Source organism: Poecilia reticulata, chromosome 8 (genome assembly GCF_904066995.2).
Source record: "Poecilia reticulata chromosome 8, P_reticulata-male-v2, whole genome shotgun sequence".
Lineage (NCBI taxonomy): Eukaryota > Metazoa > Chordata > Actinopteri > Cyprinodontiformes > Poeciliidae > Poecilia > Poecilia reticulata.
The window spans coordinates 14,495,288-14,522,775 of record NC_088837.1 but is presented as its reverse complement, the minus strand read 5'-3'; the positions used below and the strand labels follow the sequence as shown (position 1 = coordinate 14,522,775).

General features: G+C 44.2%; 3 protein-coding genes across 9 annotated transcripts in view; 2 read left to right on the top strand and 1 right to left on the bottom strand.

The window, feature by feature from the left end:
- Positions 1 to 14,080, top strand: part of crebbpb (CREB binding lysine acetyltransferase b) — a 41,451-nt gene extending 27,371 nt beyond the window's left edge. For 2 of the 6 annotated variants that reach the window (XM_008416709.3, XM_008416708.3), the window contains exons 13-31: positions 28 to 213; positions 304 to 654; positions 1,545 to 1,730; positions 1,812 to 1,992; positions 4,520 to 4,638; positions 4,731 to 4,970; positions 5,958 to 6,046; positions 6,947 to 7,027; positions 7,121 to 7,177; positions 7,278 to 7,355; positions 8,030 to 8,097; positions 8,195 to 8,345; positions 8,435 to 8,581; positions 8,676 to 8,789; positions 8,869 to 9,034; positions 9,812 to 9,979; positions 10,161 to 10,322; positions 10,425 to 10,706; positions 10,838 to 14,080. In XM_008416709.3, the coding sequence (XP_008414931.2) occupies positions 28 to 213; positions 304 to 654; positions 1,545 to 1,730; positions 1,812 to 1,992; positions 4,520 to 4,638; positions 4,731 to 4,970; positions 5,958 to 6,046; positions 6,947 to 7,027; positions 7,121 to 7,177; positions 7,278 to 7,355; positions 8,030 to 8,097; positions 8,195 to 8,345; positions 8,435 to 8,581; positions 8,676 to 8,789; positions 8,869 to 9,034; positions 9,812 to 9,979; positions 10,161 to 10,322; positions 10,425 to 10,706; positions 10,838 to 13,123 (5,112 nt within the window). In that variant the 3' untranslated portion in view covers positions 13,124 to 14,080. Of the gene's footprint in view, positions 1 to 27; positions 214 to 303; positions 655 to 1,544; positions 1,731 to 1,811; positions 1,993 to 4,519; positions 4,639 to 4,730; positions 4,971 to 5,957; positions 6,047 to 6,916; positions 7,028 to 7,120; positions 7,178 to 7,277; positions 7,356 to 8,029; positions 8,098 to 8,194; positions 8,346 to 8,434; positions 8,582 to 8,675; positions 8,790 to 8,868; positions 9,035 to 9,811; positions 9,980 to 10,160; positions 10,323 to 10,424; positions 10,707 to 10,837 lie in introns of all 6 variants that reach the window. The other 4 variants (XM_081610020.1, XM_081610019.1, XM_081610021.1 and 1 more) reach the window with 3 other exon arrangements.
- A 3,389-nt stretch (positions 14,081 to 17,469) lies between these two features.
- Positions 17,470 to 24,060, top strand: trap1 (TNF receptor-associated protein 1). Of its 2 annotated transcripts, none has more exons than XM_008416712.3 (18): positions 17,470 to 17,670; positions 18,352 to 18,522; positions 18,613 to 18,695; positions 18,788 to 18,928; positions 19,336 to 19,407; positions 19,586 to 19,746; positions 19,839 to 19,948; positions 20,036 to 20,109; positions 20,222 to 20,377; positions 20,451 to 20,571; positions 20,685 to 20,754; positions 21,206 to 21,353; positions 21,440 to 21,625; positions 21,705 to 21,843; positions 21,932 to 22,017; positions 22,516 to 22,661; positions 22,747 to 22,819; positions 22,913 to 24,060. In XM_008416712.3, the coding sequence occupies exons 1-18, from the start codon at positions 17,562 to 17,564 to the stop codon at positions 23,012 to 23,014; spliced, it is 2,148 nt and encodes a 715-aa protein (XP_008414934.2). In that variant the 5' UTR covers positions 17,470 to 17,561; the 3' UTR covers positions 23,015 to 24,060. The 2 variants fall into 2 exon arrangements, with proteins under 2 accessions (XP_008414934.2, XP_008414933.2); XM_008416711.3 differs by having other exon boundaries at positions 18,349 to 18,522.
- On the bottom strand, positions 23,417 to 27,103 carry LOC145552552 (MAPK regulated corepressor interacting protein 2-like). Its single transcript, XM_081610024.1, has 5 exons — positions 26,598 to 27,103; positions 26,449 to 26,518; positions 25,866 to 26,005; positions 24,252 to 24,350; positions 23,417 to 23,758 (listed from the first exon to the last, which is right to left on the bottom strand). Exons 1-5 carry the CDS (start codon positions 26,650 to 26,652, stop codon positions 23,688 to 23,690), a joined length of 435 nt encoding a protein of 144 aa, XP_081466150.1. The 5' UTR covers positions 26,653 to 27,103; the 3' UTR covers positions 23,417 to 23,687.
- Positions 27,104 to 27,488: the final 385 nt, after the last annotated feature.

Sequence of the window (27,488 nt, the reverse complement as noted above, 5' to 3'; positions counted from 1 at the left end):
AATATCTTGTTCTCTGCCACTCTTCAGATGGGCATGTCTCCATCCAGGATGCCCCCGAACCAAGGCATGATGGGTAATCATGCCAATAGCATGTCTCAACCAGCCGCCCAAGGCCAGTACCTGCAGCAGGGTCAGTATCCTGGTGCTGCAGGTGGAGCCATGAATGTGAATATAGGCATGGGTCAAACTATGTCACAGGCTACCGTTGCACAGGTGAGATGATCTGTGAAGTTGGATGAAACTAGTCGTCTGCCCAATAAATACTAGGCAATGCTAATAGTGAACTTCCCTTTTTTCCCCCAGCAACAACAAACCTCTAACCTCCCTCTGAATGCACTGGGCTCCCAGTTGCCCTCTGGACCCACCACCCAACCCGCCCGGGGCACACCCCCTCCACCCAGCATCAGTCAGCAGCAACAGCAGCAGCATGCTCCCACACAGGCCCAGGTGCCGCCGCAGCCCTCCACTCCTGGCTCTGCAGTAGGACCCCCCTCCACCCCAACCCACATTCCAAGTAGCCTTCCTCGCCCCCCTGCAGCTATGAGCACTCCCCCTGACCCCTCCCAGCCTCTGACACCCCTGCAGCCTCCCTCTGAGCCCCCCAGCCAGTTGCAGCAGCCCACCTCTGTGCAGCCTCAGCACCCTAGTACACCGGTGAGATCCTTGTTCTGCCTGAATGCTAAAAACTGGCTTATACAGGGTTCGTAAGGGTGCTTAAAATCCTTGAAAATGCTTAAATTTCAATTTTGTGTTTTCAAGGTTTGGGAAGTGCTTGATTTCTGAATAACGTCCTTGAAATGCTTGATATTCAAACAGCATAATTTTGTAATAAAGTGCAATTTAACACTGGAGTAACAATCTAAATTTGGAAAGCGTCACTTAGATATTTTAAACACCTAATAAAACGATACAAAGATGTTTTTTCAAACTTTTCTTAGTTTAGGTCGGTCAGAATTACTAAAATTATTTTTGTTTTTATAAGTTTTTTGTAACTTTCTTTGTACATTATGTTTAAGCATTATATATAAGCATGAAGGCCATTTAGCTTACGATTTGTTGGGATTCTGTCAATGTAACGAATATTTATTATTCCTAATGGCTCAAGGACGTATTGGTCAGTGTAATTGAAATGAACATTGACTTAAATTTTATATGCTAGTTATTGAAATTCTCAGGTGTTGGTGTTTTGTTCTCGGGTGTATAGGCTGTGTGTGAGAAACATTTAAAACGTACAATTTTGTTATTTTTTTCATATGCCTTTTCCTTGTGGAATACCATCACAAAACATTAATAATAGTAATAAATGATGTGATATAATAGTGAAACTTATTTTTTTAGTTAATTTGTATTAGTTTGAAAACTTACCTTGAAAATGTTTGAAAAGTTCTTAAATTTTACTGTGGGAAAAGTGTACGAACCCTGCTTATACCGCCATTGGTTTAAATTCAACTTCCTGGCTGGTCTTTTAAAATCTTCTCATCATTCATCCTTATTTGATAAAATGATTAGTGTAGTGATCATTTTGTCTCTTTAACTCCTTGAAGTTGTCCCAGGCTGCTGCCGGTATCGATAACAGAGTACCCACTCCTGGCTCCGTGGCTGAGCTGAGCTCCCAGCAGGCCCTGCCTGACATGAGCAGCTCCGAGGTCAAATCCGAAGTCAAAGAGGAAGAAGAAGAGGAGGAGGAGGACAGCAAGTCTGGGAAAAAGCAAAATGATGTAAAGATGGAAGTACGTACATTTACTTTGCATTGAAAAGAAATTGGAGCACAGCCTCGAAGGTAAATGTGGGTTTTATTTCTTGTTACCCAGCAGGACGATGAAACCAAACCCTCCCTGGTGAAGAAGGAGGAAACGGATGCAGCAGAACCAAAGCAGGAACCGATGGAGACGGACGAGAAGAAGCCAGAGGTGAAGGTGGAACCCAAAGAAGAGGAGGACGGTGCGTCCAACAGCACATCAGCCGCTTCCACTGCTCAGAACCGCAAGAAAAGTAAGACCGCTCATCCACTTTGATGTTTTATTTGTTGACAATATTAACATTTTAGGACCAGTTTCTGACAACCTAATTTTCATACAGCTTTGACCAGCCTTTTCTGATTCTGTTCAAGTCAGATCTCTCCTAAGCTATTATAGAAGGAGATGGAGGCCCTGCTATAGCCCACCATTAATTATTTATATTGGGAACGAAGGCTATGTCATGCCGTTGCAACGTATGAGAGCAGTTAGTGTAAATCAGGATTGTAATAATAATAAAAAGGTCAGAATGATGACAAAGTTGACATTTTGGATTCTGGATTAAAAATGTCAAACAGAGCTCCTATATACATATATATATAAATAGGATATATATTTTAAACTAGCTTTAGCAACTTATATTAGCGATTAGCACAGGTAACATTATTAAAGTCGCAGCCTTTGTGTTTATTCCCCAGAGTGTAGATCCTGACCTTAACTCTGGGATTTCCAACTTGTTCATCAGTAGAGGTGGAAGCCTGAAAGTATAAAACGGCAACTTTTGTGTCAAATGCTCAAGTATTCCTTTGTCTGCTGAATTTCTGGCTTTGTTGCATATGGAACAAACCGCTGACATTTTCTGTTCTCCGTTTTCAAACTTCTCACTGATACTGAACATGACTGACTGTCAGTGCCCTTCCTTCAGTCACTACAACCTCTCTGAGGATTGTTTTCATCGGTGCAGGAATGACGAGTTCGCTGAGTGATTAAAAAGCCAGATTTCAGATTTTTCAGGAAATCCCAGTTCTGATACAATTCCCCGCTGGTTAAACTGTTTTTAAAATGTACAAAATACGTTTGAGTTCAGATAAAAGTGATGAATCATATTAGGACTGCAGCGGTTCAACGTAATCTATTATATTGACGCGAAAAATCTAGTCTTTAGAAATATCAGTCTCCTTATACAACAGCAACGCGCCAAGGCAATATTTCTGTTTTCTGATAGCAAATAGACAACATAACAACATAAAGCTGAGCACTTTTTCCAATGGACCTTACCAAGCTCCGCCCAGAAACGTCCCTCGAAAGTCCCACGTGACTTCATGTCTCACATTAACAGCTTAGCTCCAATGTCTAAACATAGCATTTTTCGTTCTCTGCAGAGTATTTCTGAGTCGATTAGTGTAACATTTCTGCCGGATTTTCACAAAATATCAGCCACGACAATGGACAAGGGAACCAACAAGTACATGTCATCTTTTTTGGACGACATCAAAATGTTTGAGCCACTCGATGCCTCCGACATTGTGCACGTCACAGCTAAATGCTACCGGTCATGAGGAAAATAGCAGATCCTCACACCGTCAGCATAAATATAGCCGTGGACAAGATCACTGATGGCTACTGTTCTTGCAAGGCTGGGTAAGTTGGGCATTCATGGCTTTGAGGATTCGAATGTGCCTAGGCCTTATACACGGTACTCTGTGCTAGCGTGGCTAACACAATTACAGTTTAGTAAAAGCTAGCGTGGCGAACACGATTACAGTTTCAAAAGCCTTTTCAGGTGAAATAAAATCTTTAATGTATGTCAGATACGGTACACATTGCATATTGATCTGTTCAACTAACGTAAGGCTGTAACAGACAGGCTTCAGGATGTGGAAGTTGTATCTGTACTGCCATTATGCTGTACTTGGCTAAAAGGTTTTCATAATGGATGTGTTTATTATTGACTTTATTTTTTTCATTCACTAAACACAAAGAAATCAAAGCAATAATACTTACGCCAGCAGACACTTTGTTCTTATTGATCCTACGACTGTTGAGCTGCAAATGCGGTCGTGCACAAGCTTTGATCCAAGCAAGGCTTTCCGTTTCAGATTTTGGAAATCTGTGAATTTTAGTTCCACAAACACCCCTGACATCGCCTGTACAGATACCCCACTGATGGAGAACCAATTTTTTTCGAGTCCTGACCCAAAAACTTTCTGTCGGTCTGGTAGTCCACAATGTATATTAGCATGAGTTTGTGAGACGGTAAGACACGTGATAGCTGCACTGTGACGTAAAATGGGCATTAGCCAATGAAACGCAGACCCTGTGGTAAGGTCCATTGTTGCTCTCCAATGCACGTCCATCTCAAACCCTCATAATTAATGGGAGCGACGGTAATGACATTTTACTGCTAACAAGTTAGGATCTGCATTAAACGGAGTGTGAAGAATTTGAGGACAAAGCTTTACAGTTTATCAGCTTTTAAGGAATTTAGGTAAGAATTTAATTACTTAAAGAATCTAAAATACTCCAACTGATTAAACCTGGACTAAATAGTAGTACATTAAACCGAAATCATTAAACACAGTTTGGAATTTGTGAACATTTAAGCAGTATTACTGCAACTACTAAAGGTTTGACCCAACCTAAATTTGCCTAAAAGCCTAATTAAGCATCAATAAATCCTGATTGTTGCTTGTTTCCACTGCGAAACACTGGTGTACATAAATGTTTAGGCCGACTTAAGAAAGCTGTTAATTAGTTCCACTGAAGAATTGTTTTCTGTCCAGTTTTCAAGCCAGAGGAGCTGAGACAAGCACTGATGCCCACTCTTGAGGCCCTCTACAGACAAGACCCCGAGTCTCTACCCTTCAGGCAACCTGTAGACCCCATGGTGCTTGGCATTCCTGTAAGTGTCAACGATTTCCTGAGCAGACTTATTTATTCCGAAACGCAGACACTGATAGAACTGGGATCTTTGTCTCCCCCGTCTTCCTGCAGGACTACTTCGACATAGTGAAGAACCCCATCGACTTATCCACCATCAAACGCAAGCTGGACACGGGTCAGTACCAGGAGCCGTGGCAGTACGTGGACGACATCTGGCTCATGTTCAACAACGCATGGCTGTACAATCGCAAAACGTCACGCGTCTATAAGTACTGCACCAAGCTGGCCGAGGTGTTCGAAGCCGAGATTGATCCCGTCATGCAGGTTCTGGGCTACTGCTGTGGCAGGAAGGTGAGACTGTAACACAACGCTGTGCTTTATTTTTTTATTAACAGCACCTTCACTTCACGCTTGTGGCGCTTTGAAAAAGGATTAATATCCCCGTAACTCATTGAAAATATCAATAGAACATTTAATCTGTTTCATTACAGATTTTTTGTGATAAATTGACAAAAAAAAACAATGCAAGGTGGAAGGAAAAATTAGGTTGCAGTGGTTTAGATTAAACCATATTTAGCTTTAAGAATGGCTTAGTCGAAATCCACAATGAAACCTGATTCAGAATCCGAGCCAGTAAATATGTCTGTGGTTGTAGTTGGAATAAGTTTAAGAGCATGGAAGTTGGTGCTGAGCAATTTCAACATTTTATAGAGCAATGGAAATGAAAATATACAAATGTATGCTTTAAAATTCAATAAATACACGTGGCCTTTCAGGCAGTGCATGGAGATATCAGTATTTGAAAGCATTTATACAAGACGGACACCAGATTTCAAGTTGTCAACTTGATTTTTATCATTTTAAGCTTGCACTGAGACATATTTGCACTTTTAAACAGAACTGCAAGCAGATTTTGTTGGTCAATATTTTTCTAGTTGGGGAAGTGGACCTGCAATTCACAACGCCCCCCCAATGCTTAAAGAAATTATGCAGTTTAGTTTATTTTATTTTTGTATTTCCTTTATTTAACCAGGTAAACCCCGTTGAGATCCAGATCTCATTTTCAAGAGGGACCTGAGCAAATAATAATGTTTTATTTAAAACATTTCTTTGCTTTTAATGAAAGACATACTAAATTAGATACCGGATTGTTCATTTGAAACTATATCACGATAAATATTCAAAATTGTTCAATGCTGGGGAGAATATTGTGCTTTATTTTGTCCATTTGACACAGTTCTAGTGTCATTACTATCACCTGCGGTCATATATCCATGACCGCAGGTGAAATCTTTCAGAGGAGTCTGGACGATAATATTTTCTTATTTTTATCAACAGTACGAGTTTTCGCCTCAGACGCTTTGTTGCTACGGCAAACAGTTGTGTACCATCTCCAGAGACAGCACCTACTACAGCTACCAGAACAGGTAGGAGGGTGGTATTACACTGGTTGGGGGGGGCGCTATACTTGAATCCTTGTAAAGGTTTAGAAAGCCTCTTTTCACTTTACACCCCCCAAAAAACCCTAACGCTCAGGTAATGAGATGGTAATAATGGAGGAGGGTTGCACACACGATGGACTGACATCTTTCTTTATCAGTCTGTGCTCAGTTCAAAGGTTTACTTTCTCAAGAATCTGGCACCAAAGCCCCCCCTTCTGTTCTGAAAGCGCTACTGCACCTTAGTGCAACACAATACAGTTTCCTACTCTTGCAAATGCTTTGATGTTTCCCATCTTAATGTCAAGTATTTTCCAGAGATTTACATGAACCATTGTTTAACCTATTGGCTTTCAATGTCATTTTGTCAAAATGTAATCTCCCCTTTAGCCAGTTATGCACCTCTTTACATGCAGACTGAAGGTTGCATTTATAGATGAAAAGTGTCTGTGTTAGCTCGGAATAAAAGCTTGTGTATTTGTTATTGCATCATTGCCTCTTCTGACCAACCTGACATCCACTCTCACCATCCCTGGTGCCTATTGTCATGTCATAAACCATTACAGTGAAAGTGTCCATTCAACCAGCATGCTGTTTGAAATAATTTCTCATTTTTTGATAACGTTTTCTTAACATACAGTTTTTAGTATATTGCCTTCCTCATCGTTTTTCCAGTTTGCATGAGACGCTGAATCATGACAAGTTCAGTTGTGACTAACTTATACCTCTGCCTGTGTGTGTCCGTCCATCCGTTTATCTGTCCGTCTATCCGCCCATGCTCGGTTCGTCCTTGTTGCCATGTGCTCCATTCGCTCTGCGCTCTCTCACGTGTGCTGCTACTGTGTGTGCTGGCTGCAGTTCACCCAAATATGGCCTTATTGCCGACAGGTATCACTATTGTGAGAAGTGCTTCAATGAGATCCAGGGTAACAGTGTGAACTTGGGCGACGACCCGGCACAACCGCAGACGTGAGTGGCCCAAGCCTGAAAACCTGCCGGGGATCATCTTTTTGTCTTGTGTGAGCCAACGTCAACGTAATTCTTTGTTTCTCTTCCATGTAGGAAAATATCTAAAGATCAGTTTGAAAAGAAGAAAAATGATACGTTGGACTCTGAACCGTGAGTGCACTGTGGCCAGTATAAGAAGTTAAACAGTATTTGAGTGAAATGTTTCGCTGTAGCTTTTGGTGCAAATGAAATACGTTTGTCTGTTTTGTAGGTTTGTTGAATGTAAAGACTGTGGAAGAAAAATGCATCAGATCTGTGTGCTGCACTACGATGTCATTTGGCCCTCTGGGTGAGTCTTGTTCTTCAACACCATGACTAAAACTAACAAAATATGCTCTTATAGGAACATAAAAGTATTGATACCCCAACTGCGATCTTATTGACGATTTTATGTGATAGACAAACAGAGTAGAGTTCTTTAGACATTTATTCACCCTTTTACTCTGACATCTGTAGTTCCTCTAATAACCTCCCCAGCAAAACATGGTGTTGCCAGTATCGTGCTGTGGCGTTACCATGGAGATGACTACTGGTCAGTTATGTTACATATTGGTAGAAAATTGTGTATGAAGTTCATCAGCAGGGCAGTGGCCCTAAACATATAGCCTGAGCTGCATTGGAATAGTTTAGATCAAAGTGGATTAATGTTTGATACTGGTCTAATCAAAGTCCAGACCAAAATCTATTGGACAGTCTGTGGAAGGATTTGAAAATGGCTGTTCACAGACACTCTGTCTAATCTGACTTAGTTTTGTATAATTTACAGAGAAGAATCTGCAAAAACAGGAAGTTGACCACATATAAATGTTCACCTCAATTTACAGCATTTTATTGGTTACAAAAGAAGAGCATCGACCAACTGTTGTGCTCTACTCATGATCTGACAAAAATCAATTGACTTTTGCAAGGTGCTGTATTTTCCAAAAGCCTTGTAGGTTGACCAAATCTTTAATTTGTCTCCAGCTTCGTGTGTGACAATTGCCTGAGAAAATCTGGAAAAACAAGGAAGGAGAACAAGTTCTCAGCAAAAAGTGAGTTTACTTGTGAGAAAAAGAAAAATGTTAATATTTTCCACTAAACTAAATGTCTTTGATCTGAATTAATTTTAAAATGGTTTTGTTTTACTAGGATTGCAGACTACAAGGTTGGGGACGTACATTGAAGACAGAGTAAACAAGTACTTAAAAAGGCAGAACCACCCGGAAGCTGGTGAAGTATTTGTGCGAGTTGTTGCCAGCTCTGATAAAACTGTGGATATTAAGCCTGGCATGAAGTCTAGGTGAGGCAGCTTACACCCAAGATGGATAAAGTTACATTGCACTTTGATCTTGTATTCATTGAGTTTTTCTTTGTTTGTTGCGCCCACAGGTTTGTAGACTCAGGTGAGATGGTGGCGAGCTTCCCTTACAGAACCAAAGCACTTTTTGCATTTGAGGAAATCGACGGCGTGGACGTTTGTTTCTTTGGCATGCATGTACAGGAGTATGGCTCAGATTGCCCTTTTCCAAACACAAGGTAATGCCTGCAGTTCAACAAAAACTTTAACAGATATCTTATTAATTTGTCAGGTTATTTAGGCTTTTAATGCTTTGCCCTGTTTTTCTTTCAGACGGGTTTACATATCATACCTCGACAGCGTTCACTTCTTCAAGCCACGTGTGCTGAGGACTGCAGTGTACCACGAGATCTTGATAGGTTACTTGGAGTATGTGAGGAAACTTGGGTAAGTCCAAGCACCCTGTTTTTCACCTTCCACCTATGTGGTATAGGAATGTAGTGCTCATTGTGTATTTTCTGAGCAGGTACGTAATGGGTCACATTTGGGCCTGCCCACCAAGTGAAGGAGATGATTATATTTTCCACTGCCACCCTCCGGACCAGAAGATCCCTAAACCCAAAAGGCTGCAGGAGTGGTACAGGAAGATGCTTGACAAGGCGTTTGCAGAGAGGATCATACATGATTACAAGGTTAGAAAACAAAAAAAAAAAGATTACTAAGACAGAGATAATTCACTTTGAGACATTTAATATAAAACGATGTATTTTAGAAAGATGTGTGGAAATTTCTGTTGTGAAACAAGTTTGAGGAGTTTGTCTTTAGAAATAAGAGGAAAGTTGATGACTGTGACTAAACATGAACATGAAAAAAATGGCCCGAGTCTTTATCAATAATCAATATAATGGAAATCATTGTTAAAATTGCCCCATTCAACAAAAGTATAGTTTTCATGAGCATTTTATTGGAACTTTTAAACATTTTATGTTAAATCTCTGGGACTAATGTCACACCTAAGTGGAGCTAATTCAAGTGGAAAAACGGATAACGAGCAAAATTTACAAATTGGAGAAAAAAAACCCAGCTTGTTTTTGGTGTATCCAAAGATTGGTATGATGGAAAAATATGGGTATTAAAATAATTTAAAAAAAAATCTTGCATACTTTGTGGCAAACAGGGATATTCCCAGTATCTATAATAAATGTGGTTATTTTCAACAGGAAGTTTTTTTTGTTTGTTTTTTTATGTTTTTAATATTTTATGCTTTTACAACCCATTTTGTTTACCTATGACATTTGTTCCTGTAGCTTATATGCCTTCTTTAGAGTTCATTTCAGTTTAAAAATTGCAATTCAACCACAAATATGACAATAATGGGAAGTTTTTAATCAAGAACATGGTGATTTTTCTGATGTGGTGGTTCTGCTTCTGTGTTGCCTGAGATAAGAAGTTGTTGTGTTTCTGTTCAGGACATTTTCAAGCAGGCAACAGAAGACAGGCTGACCAGTGCCAACGAGCTGCCATACTTTGAGGGCGACTTTTGGCCTAATGTGCTGGAGGAGAGCATCAAGGAGCTGGAGCAGGAGGAGGAGGAAAGAAAGAAGGAGGAGAACACGGCCTCCTCAGAGACAACAGAGGTATGTTAGATAGCTGGATTGACTTGGCTCTTTGTATTATACCATCAGCTGAGCACTAAAGATTTGATCACAGTAAAGTGTTGGCTTAATAAAACCTTCCAGAGAAAGTAGACCCACTCAGCCTAATTATACAATCATGGTTTGACTCCGTTTTCCAAAATGTTTGTGTTTTCCCTACAAGGGAGTCCAGGCTGACAGCAAGAATGCCAAAAAGAAGAATAATAAGAAAACCAACAAGAACAAGAGCAGCGTCAGCCGATCCAATAAGAAGAAGCCTGGCATGCCAAACGTAGCCAATGATCTGTCTCAAAAACTCTACGCCACCATGGAGAAACACAAGGAGGTGGGAAACCTGCAGTTTAGTTGAACTTCAATGGGAACCCTACAAGAGATAATTCAGCCAAGCAGCTGTTAAATGCTACAATATCTCTTTTTTTCTTTCTAGGTGTTTTTTGTAATTCACTTCCATTCGGGGCCTGTCATCAACACCCTCCCACCTATCATGGACCCCGACCCTCTGCTGACCTGCGACCTCATGGACGGCCGTGACGCCTTCCTGACTTTGGCCAGGGACAAGCACTGGGAGTTCAGCTCGCTCAGAAGATGCAAGTGGAGCTCCATGTGCATGCTGGTGGAGCTGCACAACCAGGGCCAGGACCGCTTTGTCTACACATGCAATGAATGCAAGCACCATGTGGAGACTCGCTGGCACTGCACTGTTTGTGAGGTAAGACCCTAATTCATGAAATCTGCGGGTAAATGCGAGAAAAAGTTCAAATGGTATTACATTTAAGAGCTTAGAGACTGGATAAATGCTCAGATCTCCAGTTTAACATGCATTTCCTCATCTGTCATCAGGACTATGACCTGTGCATTAACTGCTACAACACTAAGGGCCACGAGCACCAGATGGTGAAGTGGGGCCTGGGTATCGACGACGACAGCAACAGTCAGGGCGGCGAGGCCTCAAAGAGTCCTCAGGAGAGTCGGCGCCTCAGCATCCAGCGCTGCATCCAGTCTCTGGTGCACGCCTGCCAGTGCAGGAACGCCAACTGCTCACTAGCGTCCTGCCAGAAGATGAAGCGGGTGGTTCAGCACACTAAGGGCTGCAAGCGCAAGACCAACGGTGGATGCCCAGTGTGCAAGCAGCTGATTGCTTTATGCTGTTACCATGCCAAGCACTGTCAGGAGAACAAGTGTCCAGTTCCGTTCTGCCTCAACATCAAGCAGAAGCTTCGTCAGCAGCAGTTGCAGCACAGGCTGCAGCAGGCCCAGATGATGCGCCGCAGAATGGCCACCATGGCTGGAAGAGGTATGCCGATGCCATCTCCACCTACCTCATCTGCTCCAGAAACCCCCACGTCTGTGCAGCAACCTAACACGCCCCAGACTCCGCAGCCCATGCCTAACCACCCTCAGCAGCAACAACCACCAAACCCCGGCAACATGGGCCAAGGGTTCCCCAGCAACGGCCGCAGCAGTCAGCCCTCCACGCCTGTGCCGCAAGGTAAACCTGGGCCACAGTCATCGCCGCTCCATCAGCAGCTGTCCCCTATGCCTAACATGCCGCATCAGCAGCAGGCTCCTCCTCCTCAGCAGCCGCAGCAACAACAGCAGCAGCAGCAGCAGCAGCTGCTGGCAGCAATGAAGGTGGCGCAACAGATCGAGATGGCGGCAAAGGCGAAGCAGCAGCAGCAGCAACAGCAGCAGCAGCAGCCAGGTTACGCCATGAACGGGATGCCCATGAACCAGTCACGCATGATGAGCCCCATTCAGAACCAAATGCAGATGATGCCGGGTCCCCGGGGCCCCCAGGTGATGCAGGCTGTGTCGCAAGGTCAGTGGGGTGTGGGAATGCAGAATGCCCAAGGCCATCAGCCACTGGTCCCTCCTCAACAAGGCCCCATGGCCTCCCAGCAGGCTCAGGGAACCCCCATGTCTCAGCAGTCCCCGCTCATGCAGAGGCCAATGATCCCACAGCAGTCGGGTCCCCAAATGCCTGGGGTCATGCCTCCTCAGGGGCCCCCCCAACAGGGAATGACACCGCAGCAGCCAAACATGCCACGGGTAATGCCTGGAAATATTACGCCAAGTGCCGTGCAGGAACTACTGCACACCCTCAAGTCTCCAAGCTCCCCACAGCAACAGCAGCAGGTGCTGACCATTCTTAAGTCCAATCCCCACCTCATGGCGGCTTTCATCAAACAGAGAGCGGCCAAGTACCAGGCCAGCCAGGCGGCACCACAGCAGCAGCAGCAACAGCAACAGGTCCAGCAGCAGAACCCTCAGGTCCTGCTGGGCTCCCAGCCTGGGATGCAGGCCATGGCAGCTATGAACCAAATGCAGAGGACCGGGATGGCTCCGCAGCAGCAGCCTCCTCAGCTGGTGGGCCCCCAGGGTATGGCCCCGATGGGTCCTCAAGGCCAGATGATGAATACGGCTCAAAACGGAAGCCCTCAGTACCACAGACAGCTGCTCCGGATGCAGCAGATGCAGCAGCAGGGGGCCATGCCTCAGGGCCACAGCCAGTTTCCCCCCCAGCAGCAGGGGCCCCAAGGCTTCTCCCAGCTCCGCGCGCATCAGCAGATGGCTATGCAAGGGGGCTCCGGTCCGATGGGGTCGGTTCCTCCCATGTCGCAGATGGGGCAGCCCGGCATGGGTATGGAAGGGATCCCGAACCACCTCAAGCAGCGCATGCTTCAGCATCAGATGATGAAGCAGCAGATGGGCTCTCCTGGGCAGGCCAACCCAATGAGTCCTCAGCCTCATCTGCTGCAGGGCCAAGGCCAGCCTGGAGCTCATCTACCTGGTCAGACCATGGCCAACACCCTGGGAAACCAGGTCCGCTCCCCGGCTCCGGTGCAGTCGCCCCGGCCACCTTCACAACAAGCCCCCCATTCCGGTTCCTCCCCGCGGATACAACCCCAGCCTTCGCCGCAGCACGGGGCTCTCCACTCCAGCTCCCCTCACCCAAGCCTCGGCCCCATGTCGGGCTCTATGGACCAGGGACACATGGGAACGCCTGAGCAAAGCGCAATGCTCCCACAGCTGAACACACCAAACCGAGGAGGGCTGAGCAACGACATGAACATGGTGGGCGACACGACAGGAGACACGCTAGAGAGGTTCGTTGAAGGATTGTAGCATTTTGAGACAGAAAGAAAGGCCTGCTCCAGTTTCTCGCTGAGATTTTCTTTTTCTATTTACTGATTTTAGAAAAAGTCTTTGGAGGCCTCCGGACTGTGAACTTTCCTTACACCACAAACTCCTTTTTTCTGAAAACAGAGTGATTTAATAATTGCTGTTGAAAAGAAAACTAAGACAAAGAATATATTTTTTGGTTCAGACCAGCATTGTAAGAATTCGCCCTGGTCTTTGCTGGTTTATTTTATTTTTCTTTTATGATTTGCAATTGACTTTTTAAAAAAAAAATCTTAAAACAACAAAAAAATTATCCTTATTTTGTACCTTTGCAGATAAATATTGTATTTGTGTTGCGAAGTCTGTAAAGTTGTCTGTGAAGTTTTTCGCCAGTTTCTCAGTTTTTTCCTGTTCCTGGCTAATTTATTCTAATATGCCATTTTTTTTCAAAAGGACTGCCTTTAGGAAAGCCTTAATTTCTTTCCTGTTTGCAGAGTCTAAAGGAGATTAACGTATTTGTATAGATCTAGGATACCTATTGCACACACAAACACAACATGCTGGTGAAAGAGAAGCTTGCATTGAAACTTGTTCATGTTCACAGGTGCCAGAATGTTTTTTACCTGGCCCGATCCCAGCGATTGTCTTGCAGATTTTCAAACCTTGCTTTTGTCTGTTCTTTATTCTAAAGAAATTGTCATTAAGTACTGAAGCTGTTTTGCCTGTGGTGGGAAATATGTAATTGTTTGACTGCTGATTTGTGTTCGGAGAGTTTTGTGCAGCATTTTTCTCTCGCATTAAACTTGAATTGATGAGGAACTATTCTCTAATGTAAATCAAGCAGCTAGACAGTACTGTAAATATGCAGAAAATGAGAATGAAATCACTGTATAAACTGGTTCAAATGGCTCATTTCGTACTTATATACCTTATTGTTAAATAAACCTGTGTGCCACAGAATCTGTCTCTTAATTAAAACATTGAAAGTGTGTGGAAAAACATTTTAGGAAGAAACTGATTGTTTAGAGCTTTTAGAAATTGCGCTTCTGGTCCCATTCATTGTTTGTCTTCCACTTAACCAAGATCGAGTCGTAGGGCAGCCGGTCCAGGTGGGAAACCCAGACATCATCCTTCTCAGCGACACTCTGGCACTTCCTGGAGGATACAAAGATCCTTCTACGTCCAAGTGGTCACAGAATCCTTACAGCTATTTTCAAATCCGTCTGGGACGCCGCAGCCTGGGGTTCTCTGATGATTCTCTGCAGCTTAACCCTTTTTCCACTTTCAGGACCAACTACATAAACCGTTTTCACCCAGGCAGGGTGTCACCCTTTTCTCTAAAATATGAAAGTTCTCTCTGGGTTTCAGATTTGTTTTGCACAGCAAGTAAATTTTGCATTGAGGGAGAAATGACCGCATTTAAACATCACATGAAAATGTATGTCGTAAATTTAAAACAGACGGGTTAAGATTTGATCAAATTAACTGGCAAAGTAATCTTTTATTTTATAAATGAACAATCCAGGAAACTATGGTTTTAAGTCTCAGATCTTAAACAGTTTCTGCATAGGGTTCCCATCCCTGACCTGCAACTCTCAAATGAGTTTACTCTCAAAATCATTCAGTGCTTCATAAACTACTAAGATTTTAAACTTATCCTTTTACAAGCAGTGAGCCAGTGTAGTAATTTCTTGGTCAGGACTAGCAGCACCATTTTGGATGAGCTCACTCGTAACGAAACCAGAGAAAATTAAAAGCGTGCACCAATATTTTAACAGGCATGTTTTGACAAGAAATCCTCAATTATTGTATTTAAAAAAACATTAAAAAATTGGTAGACGGTTTTGGTTTTTATCTTTGTGGGTGCTGAAATCTAGTGTATGTGTTGAGGTATGTTGGAAAGTATTTTATCTCATGAGTTTACCAGTGCTGATCTCTAGACTTGGATTTTTGAAACCAAAAGCAATGTCTTCCCTTCTCAAGCTGGAGGAAATGTATTGATGTTATGGACACTACCCTAAGATCATAGTAGTTTTGTCTCATCAGCATATGAATATTAAATCTCTTCATTGTAATCGGAGCTGTGGGAAGATATAAATGCTGAATAAAAGCGGTACGATAATGAAGCTTTGAGGAACCCCAGAGATTTAGAGTTGTCAAATGGTATACAGTCAGTGCCAGCTGCCAAATGAGACCTGGAGTTATATATAAATAAATATTATCAACTTTACAGCACGGCGACTCGGATAGGTCCAATTATTTTACCTGGTTATCAGTAGGTAGTCGTGATAGGACCATTAAAAGGGTGTGGGTTTTAATGTTTGTTTTTTTTATCTCTCTCACTGTTTATTTCTGTTTTTATTTTAATTGTGTAAAGCACTTTGAAATGCCTTGCTGCTGAAATGTGCTATACAAATAAAATTTGATTATGTAACCTTTTGGACAAGGCTATTTTGGGCTCAATTATATGCCAGTTTCGTACAAATATACGCCCCATATATAAAAGTGAGTTGGGGAAACTGGATTCACATGGGGAAGTGCCTTTATTTGATCACCAAGCTGTTTTTATTGTCAGTGCAAGTGAAGAACAACACCACTGGACTAGCATCCTTTAATACACTGTTAAAAAAAAAAATAAAGGGAACACTCAACTAACACATCCTAGATCTGAATGAATGAAATATTCTCATTGAATACTTTGTTCTGTACAAAGTTGAATGTGCTGACAACAAAAATCATCAATGGAAATCAAATTTATTAACCAATGGAGGCCTGGATTTGGAGCCACACACAAAATTAAAGTGAAAAAACACACTACAGGCTGATCCAACTTTAATGTAATGTCCTTAAAACAAGTCCAAATGAGGCTCAGTGTTGTGTGTGGCCTCCACGTGCCTGTATGACCTCCCTACAATGCCTGGGCATGCTCCTGATGAGGTGGCGGATGGTCTCCTGAGGGATCTCCTCCCAGACCTGGACTAAAGCATCCGCCAACTCCTGGACAGTCTGTGGTGCAACGTGACGTTGGTGGATGGAGCGAGACATGATGTCCCAGATGTGCTCAATGTGCTTCAGGTCTGGGGAACAGGCGGGCCAGTCCATAGCTTCAATGCCATCATCTTGCAGGAACTGCCGACACACTCCAGCCACATGAGGTCTAGCATTGTCCTGCAGTAGGAGGAACCCAGGGCCAACCGCACCACCATATGGTCTCACAAGGGGTCTGAGGATCTCATCTCGGTACCTAATGGAAGTCAGGCTACCTCTGGTGAGCACATGGAGGGCTGTGCGGCCCTCCAAAGAAATGCCACCCCACACCATTACTGACCCACTGCCAAACCGGTCATGCTGAAGGATGTTGCAGGCAGCAGACCGCTCTCCACGGCGTCTCCAGACTCTGTCACATGTGCTCAGTGTGAACCTGCTTTCATCTGTTTAGAGCACAAGGCGCCAGTGGCGAATTTGCCCATCCTGATGTTCTCTGGCAAATGCCAAGCGTCCTGCACGGTGTTGGGCTGAGCACAACCCCCATCTGTGGACGTGGGGCCCTCATACCATCCTCATGGAGTCGGTTTTTAACAGTTTGTGCAGACACATGCACATTTGTGGCCTGCTGGAGGTCATTTTGCAGGGCTCTGGCAGTGCTCCTCCTGTTCCTTCTTGCACAAAGGCGGAGGTAGCGGTCCTGCTGCTGGGTTGTTGCCCTCCTACGGCCTCCTCCACGTCTCCTGGTGTACTGGCCTGGCTCCTGGTAGCGCCTCCAGCCTCTGGACACTACGCTGACAGACACAGCAAACCTTCTTGCCACAGCTCGCATTGATGTGCCATCCTGGATGAGCTGCACTACCTGAGCCACTTGTGTGAGTTGTAGAGTCCGTCTCATGCTACCCGAGTGTGAAAACACCACCAACATTCAAAACTGACCAAAACATCACCCAGACAGCATAGGTACTGAGAAGTGGTCTGTGGTCCCCACCTGCAGAACCGCTCCTTTATTGAGTGTGTCTTGTTAATTGCCAATAATTTCCATCTGTTGTCTATTCCATTTGCACAACAGCAGGGGAAATTGATTGTCGATCAGTGTTGCTTCCTAAGTGGACATTTTGATTTCACAGAAGTTTTATTTACTTGGAGTTATATTGTGTTGTTTAAGTGTTCCCTTTATTTTTTTGAGCAGTGTAGTTAACATTAACTTCTCAAAATGAATGCAAAACAAAAAAAAATGCCTTTAATGAAACACTTATTAAAACTACAGATGTTTATAAATTTGCTTTCAAACAGAAATAATACAAAACCTTCCTTCTCCAATTCTCATCAGGCATATTTCTAGTCACCCTGGTGATGTCATTTTCAAGCGCAGCCTTATTTTCGGTCTTCACCGGTCAGCGTGTCTCCCCCAGTCCGGTGACTTTGGGTCTCCACAAGCTTAATATCTCTCAATATGTCCCGCTGCCTCGGCCTGGCTCGGCTCATCCTCGGTTCTTCTCACAGGACCAATTTACGGTTAACGTCTTGTGCGCGTGGACTGAGCACGCTAAATGTCTCGCGAGGTAGGTAGTGTTATGTCAGGTGGCGCAGTTAGCTTAGCCTCGCTCCATCAACTGGGAACTGCATGTTTTCAGCTAGTGTTTTGTTCACTCGGAAACAAAAACCGAGTAAAAAAAAAAAAAAAAAGACTGACTGAGCTCCTTGCAAGCCTATTAACTGAAAAAACACACCGATTCAACTCCTTATATTTGAATGTTAAGTTTAATTATTTAATTCAAGTGAAACTGATACATTCTAAGTTATATTTTTAAATAAAATGTTTTGTAGCTCATGACAGTACAAAATAAAAATATATTATTACACAAGAAATAAAGTTAAAAAAAAGTATTTTTTAAAATAGAGGCGTTATGTTTTAGACTACACAAACTACAAAAGGTCAGTTGTAGTAAAAATAGGCTTTTAACTGAGCACGAGTGATGATAATAATTACAGCATCTCCATACAGTTTGTAAATAACTAAAATGTCCTGTTGGATGCTGCACTGAAACATCTCCGACTGTGGCTAAACGTACATATAACTTTCTATCGCATATGAAAAAAGAACATCGTAATTTACACAGTATTTGAAGAGACTGCCAAAACAGCTGTTCCCGAGAAGTCCAAAGTGTATGTCTATATTTGTTGTGTATACTTTATTTGTGCTTTGTAAGCAGCCTTCTTCCCTGTGCTCTTCATGTCAGTAGATCTCCAGGTTGGACAGCAGCAGAGGTGGAGCAGCCGGCCCGCTGTGTGGAGGTCTCAGTGGTCCTCTCTGGGCTTCAGCCAGCAGTCCTTCTACAGCACTCAGGAAGTGGAGAAAGAGCCAGAAGAAGAACCTCTACACACCATCATCACCGATGCGGAGTCTGTGCAAGGTGCCTGAACGGCTGCAAAGTTATTCTTTCTCTCCTTCTTGAACTTCAAGGCTCATAAGCTCTGTGTCACTCTTTCAAATTTTTTTCCAGGTAGTTTCTCTAAACACGAATTTCAGGCTGAAACAAAGAAACTTCTGGACATTGTTGCCAGATCTTTGTACTCAGAGAAGGAGGTAAGAAGTTGTGAAAGACATTTCCTCCACTTTGTTCAAGTGTTGTCAGCGCTCCTTTGCATCTTTTTCCTGACTCACCCTCATTCCACCAGGTTTTCATCAGGGAGTTGATCTCTAACGGGAGCGACGCCTTGGAAAAGCTGCGACACAAACTGATCACAGCTGGCGGGGAAACGGCTCCGATGGAAATCCACCTGCAGACTGATGGCGCTAAAGGAACCTTTACCATTCAGGTACCCACATCTACTGCCAGATGATAATTATCTTGGCCTTTAAATTTATTGTTATTGCTTTTGTATGCGATTTAAATATTGTTGGATTTTTTTTTTTTTGTAATTAGGTATGTATGAAAAAATTCAGACATTTAGAGAAAAATTGATATTCAGAGATTCCTACATTTTGAAAACTTCTACAAATTAGGTGACCGTAGCATGAAAAACTGGAAATGTTCAAGTGGTTTGAAAACTTGTTTGTATAAAGTTAAGATATAGGAGCATTTTAACCATTCCAGATATTAAACACATGACAAACCACCCTGCTCTGTTGTGTAACCTCTCATATGTGCTGCCATCTGGTGGTGGTAGTGTGATGCTGCATGTTGAATTTAACTTTTTAGTGACAAATTGTGCTTCTGTGATAGGACACAGGAGTTGGCATGAACAAAGAGGAGCTGGTGGCCAATCTGGGTACTATCGCCCGCTCTGGATCCAAGGTCAGTGCTCATGTTCGGCAAAGTGAACCCCAATGGTGGTTGCTATGGAGGCATGTGACTATAAACGTTCTTGTGACTGAGCTTTGGCTCTGTGTGTTTATATTAACTAAGTTGAACTTGTCCTGTAACTGATGTGTTTGCGTCCTTCTCGTCATCTTCTCTCCCCTCTTCACTGCAGGCGTTTTTAGATGCCCTGCAGAACCAGGCCGAGGCCAGCAGCACCATCATCGGTCAGTTTGGTGTTGGCTTCTACTCCGCCTTCATGGTGGCTGACCGTGTGGACGTCTTCTCCCGCTCTGCAGAGCCGGACGCTCCCGGATACAAGTGGTCCTCTGACGGGTGAGAGCACTGAAACCACGTTTATTCTGTTTTTATTTGTAAAAAAAAAAACCAGTTAAACTTCAAATTGACATTTTCACTTCCTCGTTTAGCTCTGGACAGTTTGAGATCGCCGAAGCCAGCGGCGTTCAACAGGGAACTAAAATCGTGCTGCACCTCAAAGACGACTGCAAGGAGTTTTCCTCTGAGGACAGAGTTAAAGGTAAAACTCGAACTGCACCACGATCTACCGAACCACAACTGTGTGCAATAAAATTCATACAGCAACTCCACGATGAATCTGTTTCAGAGGTTGTGACAAAGTACAGCAACTTTGTGAGTTTCCCCATCTTCCTGAACGGACGGAGGCTCAACACTCTGCAGGTGAGCCTCGGTCCTTCCGTCATCTTCAGTGTTTTAACGCAAAACGTACTGAGTACTCTGTAACCTTTTGACTGCTTTCAAAAGTGTTTACCGTATGGGTTTTGTCCACCAGGCCCTGTGGATGATGGAGCCTAAAGAAATCAGCGACTGGCAGCACGAGGAGTTCTACCGCTACATTGCTCAGGCCTACGATAAGCCGCGCTACACGCTGCACTACCGCGCCGACGCGCCGCTCAACATCCGAAGCATCTTTTACGTCCCTGACGCGGTGAGGGGTGTTTTGGTGAAATTTTAGGTCTATGATCGTATAAAACTGAACGGATCCCGGTCCCGTCTGACAGAAACCCAGCATGTTTGATGTGAGCAGAGAGATGGGCTCCAGCGTGGCTCTGTACAGCAGGAAGGTCCTGATCCAGACCAAAGCCACCGACATCCTGCCCAAGTGGCTGCGCTTCCTTCGAGGTTCTGCGTCGTCCCGAACGTTTCCGCCCGCCGGTTTTCTCGGCTCCACCTTTTAGTTCCATCTCACACGTCACCTCAGGAATGTAACCGTTTTTTTTTTTTTGCGACTGCAGGTGTGGTGGACAGCGAAGACATCCCCCTGAACCTGAGCAGAGAACTGCTGCAGGAGAGCACCCTCATCAGGTAGAGTGAAGTATTTTTCAATTCATACCTTTTGTACCTTTGTTTCTGATTGTGGCTCATTCTCACCCCGAGAATCTTTAGGTTTAAAGCTTACAGTCCAGGTAGATTAATGTTCTGGAGCTTTACTGCATTAAAAAAAATTGATGTTTATTGTCTTGTTAAAAATCTTAATTTGTAAGGTTGATATCGGGTTTCTACAAATCTGCCTCTCTAAACTCCTTTGGTACAGATTTTTGTTCGCATTTTCTGGGATTTAGATATTTATTTTAAATACAACTATTGCTAAAAACAAAGAGTTTTAATGCTCTTCTCAAACCGGTGGATTTAATTGATTGGCCAGATATCTTGTCCCAGATTGATCCATCAATGTTGGCCTTCCATCTTAAAAAGTTTGAGGAGCGTTTGGCAATCCTGGTTGACCATATGTGCTGATGTGCATCTGCTCCTTCAGAAAGCTTCGAAATGTCCTGCAGCAGCGAGTGATCCGCTTCCTGCTGGACCAAAGCAAGAAGGACCCGGAGAAGTACAGCAAGTTCTTTGAGGACTACGGGCTCTTCATGCGGGAGGGCATCGTTACCACCCAGGAACAGGACGTGAAGGTGCTGCATTAGACACGTTACTCCCAGCACAGCAGGTTTTTTCTTGAGGAGCGTTGTCCTCACCTGCTGATCTGTCTGCTCTGCAGGAAGACATCGCCAAGCTGCTGAGGTTCGAGTCGTCCGCTTTGCCGGCCGGCCAGCAGACCAACCTGATGGAGTACGGATCCCGCATGAAGGCCGGCACGCGCAACATCTACTACCTGTGTGCCCCCAACAGACATCTGGCCGAGCACTCGCCGTATTTTGAGGCCATGAAGAAGAAAGACATGGAGGTGGGAGACAGAACGAGCGACTGAAAATGTTTTCGTGCAGCGAGAGGCCAGATGAGGTTTAACTCGGTGACACTCGCAGGTCCTGTTCTGCTACGAGCAGTTCGACGAGCTGACCCTGCTTCACCTCAGGGAGTTTGACAAGAAGAAGCTGATCTCGGTGGAGACGGACATCGTGGTGGATCACTACAAGGAGGAGAAGTTTGAGGAGAGCAAGCCAGGTGAGCCCCGCCTTCAGGTGGAGGTCGGGCGGAGCGGGCGGTGATCTCTGTCACGGCTGTAAACCCCCGGCCTTGTTCTCCACCGCAGCGTCTGAGCGGCTGACGCAGGAGCAGGCGGACGACCTGATGGCCTGGATGAAGAACGCTCTGGGTCCCCGAGTCACAAACATAAAGGTAACCGCAGGAATGACGTCAACTTTAGGGAACAAAGGTGGAAAAGTTCCAAATAATCTTTCCATGAAAATCAGATGTCTGGCATGTTGTCATCTTACCACAAAATGAAACTGATTTATTTTATTACAGTATTTTATGTGATGATGAAGGAATATACGTTTCTAGTTTGAAACAAAACTAGTGCCAATATTTTTGTTGGACCACTGTTGGCTTTGATTGTGTCCGGCGTTCCCTGTGGCATCGCAGGTTTGTAGAGCCGCCACTATGCATGATGGGAGCATCTGTTCAGTTCCCTCCCTAAAGTTGTTGGCCTTTCCACTCGTCTTCCAATTTGAATGATGCACCGAAGAGTTTTTAACCCAGATGTAGTCATTTCAGCAAACTCCTTGGATGATTTTCCTTAATGTGTCCCCGTGGTGCTAAATGTAAATACTGTTGCAGGATTGAACTGAAACCATAATTCCACAACCATGTCATTTTATTTTTGGCAACGCTCAGCTGACTCCTCGTCTCGACACTCATCCCGCCATGATCACGGTGCTGGAAATGGGCGCGGCCCGCCACTTCCTCCGAACCCAACAGCTGGCGCGCACTGCTGAGGAGAGGGCCCAGATCCTGCAGCCCACCCTGGAGCTCAACGCCGGGTAAGACACAGATTTCACCGTTTTTGTTTGTTTCAAAAGAAACAAGTGAGGATTTCTAACCAGAATTCCTCTCCTCACCCGTTAGACACGATCTGATCAAGAAGCTGCACTCGCTGAAGGACACAAACTCTGAACTGGCTGGTTTGCTGCTGGAGCAGGTACCAATGCTTGTTTCTGTCTAGTTTTAAACAAAATGTTAAACATCTACAGCTGGAACCGATTAGGTGATGCTAAACCGTCGCTCGTTTCAGATCTACGACAACGCCATGATTGCAGCCGGCCTGAACGACGACCCCCGGCCGATGATTTCGCGCCTCAATGAGCTCCTGGCCAGAGCTCTGGAGAAACACTGACGGCTCGTCTCAGTTCGGATGCCGCCCGAAGCATCCGCAGCAACGAGAAAGGCTGACCGAGGACAGTTCAGGAGAACGAGCCAGACTGCTGTGGAGGAATTTGTTGCTGCACAAATCAGCATGAAAACAAAGTTTCTCTGCCTGGTCGTGGTGTTTGAGAAGTTTAGACGAACTTCTTGGTTTATTTTTGATGGACTCACATTCCGTTCATGTCTGGTGTGCGAAAGCCGAGTCAGTTTTAAAGTTTCCCCCGTCTTGTTCTCAAATTTAAATCTCCAAACATTTTATAAACTACATTTAAGATTAGGGATGGTGCCATCAGTTGCCAAATAAAGCTGTTTAACTATTAAAGTGGAAAACACAAATGCAGTGAAATAAAAAAAGCAAAGATAAACCCAGAAGTCTTGGAAAAACACAATTTTACTGCATCCAAACCGTCTCTGCTGTGACCATCAACACCACCAGAAACCATATCCTGCATCCGGTCTTTCAGACACTGAAGAAGCTCTCAGCAGCTTTGGGGTTGGCGTCCCAGCGCCGTCGGACCATCTAAAGCACTCCGGGGTCGTCTGAGCCGTCACGCCTACAGAAGCAGGCTTCGTTTCCCCTCGGTGAGCCGTTTCTCAGTTCTCACCTCCTGACTGGCAAACAGCATCCGATCCAGTCTGGAGCGTCAGGACAGCTTGTCGATGTTGGCCAAGAAGCGCTGGGCCCACCACTCATCCAGATCTATGGGCACAAAGCCTGGCAAAGAAGAAACGAGGAGGATTGGACGCATCGGTTTAAAATAAAATCTAAAGACATGCTGTGAAATTTACTCCAAAACAGATTCATAAAATCATGCTGTTCAGTATCGTGATTGGAATAAAAACTAAGTCAAAAAACAAATTTTTCCATACTTTTTCTGCTGCTTTTACTGCCCTCTTGTGGTCATAATCAGAAACTACATAACTGCCTATTAACTGCAATGAGCTTCAAAACTGGATATTAAAATGTGTTTTGCCTTCTAGTGTTAAGCTTATGAATAAAGCAATTTTTAAAAAATGGCTTTAAAAAATGTGCAAGTTTATTTTCTACAGGGCCACATTCAAAACACCATTTGCAAATGCCTCTTAATTTCTTTTTAAAAATGATTAAAAAGAAAAAAACAATCAAAGCTAGCTCTTCATTTGAATAATTTGTCTGTTTCACGTATTTGTAGCCGAACTGGAGGAAGAAGAGAAGCCGCTGTACTCACCGTCCATGTCTGGTCCAACAGACGTTTCTTTGTAGTAAACCGCCGTCTGGGAGTCCTGCTCTCCTCCAACTTTCTCCTGCTGAACCGCCTCCTGCCAGGCTGAATGAAAGCAGCTCTCTTTAGCAACCGCATGCCTAACAATTAGTGTTCAATAAAGAAATATGAAAACAGTTCTGCATCAAAGTGACACACCCACAGGGTTAGGGTTGGAGGGGTAAAGTCCCCCAGAACAAAGGCTACTGCAGGGAAATGTTAGTATTTTTAATCATTCAGAGTCTCAGCCACATGCAGTGTGACTGATTAAATCCATGGTAGCTGCAGGGATTTACAACGGTATCCAAAGCATAATCACAAACTTCAGTGTATTTCAATATTTCAATGGGATTTATATGATAGACCAGGTACCATGAAGTGATAGAAAACCGATACATTCTATAAAAAAAAACATCTACAAATCTGAAAATTGTCTTAAAAACTAAAATGATTAATATTTGGGAAGATTTCACCAATTCCTCTTTGCATCACAACTCTAGCTCAGTCAGGCTGAACACCGACTGTCTGAACTTTCAATTCTTTCCAGAGATTCAAAATTGGATGAAGGTCTGGACTTTGACAGGGCCATTTCACAAACATTGATGGTCATCCTGGGAAGCGAGACCAAATCGGTGGAGCGCCGACTGTCGTCTGCCTCCTGAACTCTGGATCTCTGCTGGGCCTCGTTCAACCCGTCAGTTCAGAAAGGCCCTGCCTTGGCACGTTTGTAATTGAGCCACGCACTTTTTTCTGACTGTTCTGCGTGATATTCAAAGCTTCGAATATTGTTTAACATGTTCTCTAGGGAGCACCTGCAGCTTCCACAGAACAGGTGCATTTATGCTCAGATTACATTTCACACAGGACTTATTTTGCAGGACCTCTGGAGGGAGTTTATTTACTGGACTAGAGTTTCCTTCCTCTTAAAAACCATAAACTACTTTGTTATGGTCTGTTAAAACACACTGAGGCTTGTGGCCGTTGTGTGAAAAACTGAAGAGGTTGGATGGGAATGAAACGGCAGTATTTTCTTTTTACAGAGCTGGCTCCACTTTACAGCCTTGTCCAATCAAACACAAGGTTACTGGAGTTGTTTATGGGCTGCTGTGGCCGAGCTTCAATGCCAACAACTGGCAGGACACAGAAAGCAAAAACAGCCGAGCCAAGCAAGGTTTTCCTAGAGACACGGGGATTCTGTGAATGTTGGAAAAAAACCCCCAAAAAAACCACAAAACAACCCCAGACTGTTTTGACCCAAACAAATTCTCTACCCTTCAAAATCCAATCAGAGCATCTTGTGGGTTGAAATCAAAAGCTTCCCTCCCTCCCTCCTTCCCTCCACTCAGCACTTCTGCCCTGACGAGTGTGAAATGTGGGTGTGAGAGTTTCTCTGCTCTATCAGTGTCAGAGCAGCTGTGTGGGAGTCGCCTTGGAAGGAAGGGGAGGAGGAGGAGGTGCGTTTGATCCGTTGCCTTTAAAAAAACAAAACAAAAACAAAAAAAAACTGACAGTAGCCAAGTCATTCACAGAAACCAGCAGCGCAGACGATGAAAAGCTCAGTTTAGTCTTCCTCCTCCTCACCCTCGGAGATGAACTTCACGTTTTCCTCGTGCTCCGGGGAGAAAGCCTCCTCGTGCCTGCTGTCTGCGGGGAGCGGCTGAGCGGGCTGATGGTGCTTCTTCCCGTTCAGGCGGTTGAAAACTATCTTGGGTGCAGGAAGGCTGACAAGCGGAAAGAGAAATCAGAGATTTTGTTTAAAAATAAAAGGGGGGAAAAAAAAAAAAAAAAAAAAAAGTTGCCCTTTGAACCTAAACTCAAGCACGCTTGACTGGGTAGAAGTCAGATTGCAACAGCTGAATGAGAGAGGGAGCATGTGCTGCCAAGGTCACACTCAAAACACACTCAGGGTCGCGTCTGCTGCCTCAAAGTCATCATGGTAACAACAGGCAGAGAGCTGAGGTGTGTTCTGGATTAAGGAGGTTTTAACTGCTGCACCCAGATTCAACTTGAAAACACCGTGACGGGCAGAAAGTTCCTCAGGTTTAGGAAGCAGGTGAAAGAAAAACACCCCCCCCCCCTCTCCCCTCTCCCACCCTCACATATTTCTGGCAACTTGAAGGTTTCACTAATTTTAAACGAGTGTAAAAAGAATCGGTTTGCTCACTCGGGCATGTTCCAGGACGTCTGTTTGTGCTTGAAGTCATTTATTTTGCTCTCCAGCTGCTGAGTGGGTCCTGCAGAAACGATTAAAAAAACGCCCCCGAGTTATCTGGACAGTGCAGGTGTGAGGGTGCTGAAAGTTAGGAGACTCACCTGTTCTCCTCTGCGTGACCAGTTTGCTGGGACCTCTTGTGATTGTGTACATCATGCGGGAGGAGATAAACCTGCAGCTGCTCACAGTAATTTTTTTTTGTTTCACGCCTTTAAGGTGAACACATTCTTCTGAAATTTGAGGTGGGGAAAAACAACAACAACAACAAAAAAAAAAACACACACACAGGCAGGCTGAGTTTCACACGCTGGCTGCAGGGTGGCCAGACTGTTTTGTAATCTCATGAAAGTGAGCGGTGCGCCGCGCAGCTCCTCTGTGAGTAAAGACACCAGCCGCCGTGACTCATCTCCGGATCCCGAGTCTCTTCCCTCTTGATTCTGCTTCACCTGCAGACGCGAATCCGAACCGTTTGGTTCTGGTGAGTTTTGTCCTGTCACAATGTCACACAACCACACGCAGCGGCAGTCATTCACAGGACTCTGGACGCGTCTTGCCGACGTCCCCTACACGCCTCCTTTAACGCCTTAAAGAGACAGCGTCCCCTTTTTAACGCCTTTTCCCTGCAGCCACAGAATAATACAAACTATTTTAGGAGGGGAAAAAAAAAAAATATCGCCGATTAATACCAATTACAGTAACATAGTGGATGATTATCTGTTTTTTTGTGCATGAAAAAAAGAAAACTTTTCTTCAACGCTCCCACCTGCCAATGGCCTGTATACATCACACACGCACACACACACACCCACACACACACCCAATAACAACTGCCTACATTTTACTATAATTATCGTTAACTTTTATTTGGCCATATTTTCATTAGTACATTTCTGAGTAAAAATAAATGAAACCAATTTTATTTTAAGACACAAATGATATATTATATGATAAGAAAAAGTACTTGCCTGCTCCCCCCCATCCCCCCTGTACAG

Coding starts and splice junctions, on each gene's coding strand:
- trap1 (XM_008416711.3), top strand. CDS start 17,562: ATGTCCCGCTGCCTCGGCCTGGCTCGGCTCATCCTCGGTTCTTCTCAC. Junction 19,949..20,035: donor CTCTGAGGACAGAGTTAAAG/GTAAAACTCGAA, acceptor AATCTGTTTCAG/AGGTTGTGACAAAGTACAGC. Junction 20,378..20,450: donor TCTTTTACGTCCCTGACGCG/GTGAGGGGTGTT, acceptor CCCGTCTGACAG/AAACCCAGCATGTTTGATGT.
- LOC145552552 (XM_081610024.1), bottom strand. CDS start 26,652: ATGATGTACACAATCACAAGAGGTCCCAGCAAACTGGTCACGCAGAGG. Junction 26,006..26,448: donor ACGTCCTGGAACATGCCCGA/GTGAGCAAACCG, acceptor TCCGCTTGTCAG/CCTTCCTGCACCCAAGATAG. Junction 24,351..25,865: donor CGTGAAGTTCATCTCCGAGG/GTGAGGAGGAGG, acceptor GCTTTCATTCAG/CCTGGCAGGAGGCGGTTCAG.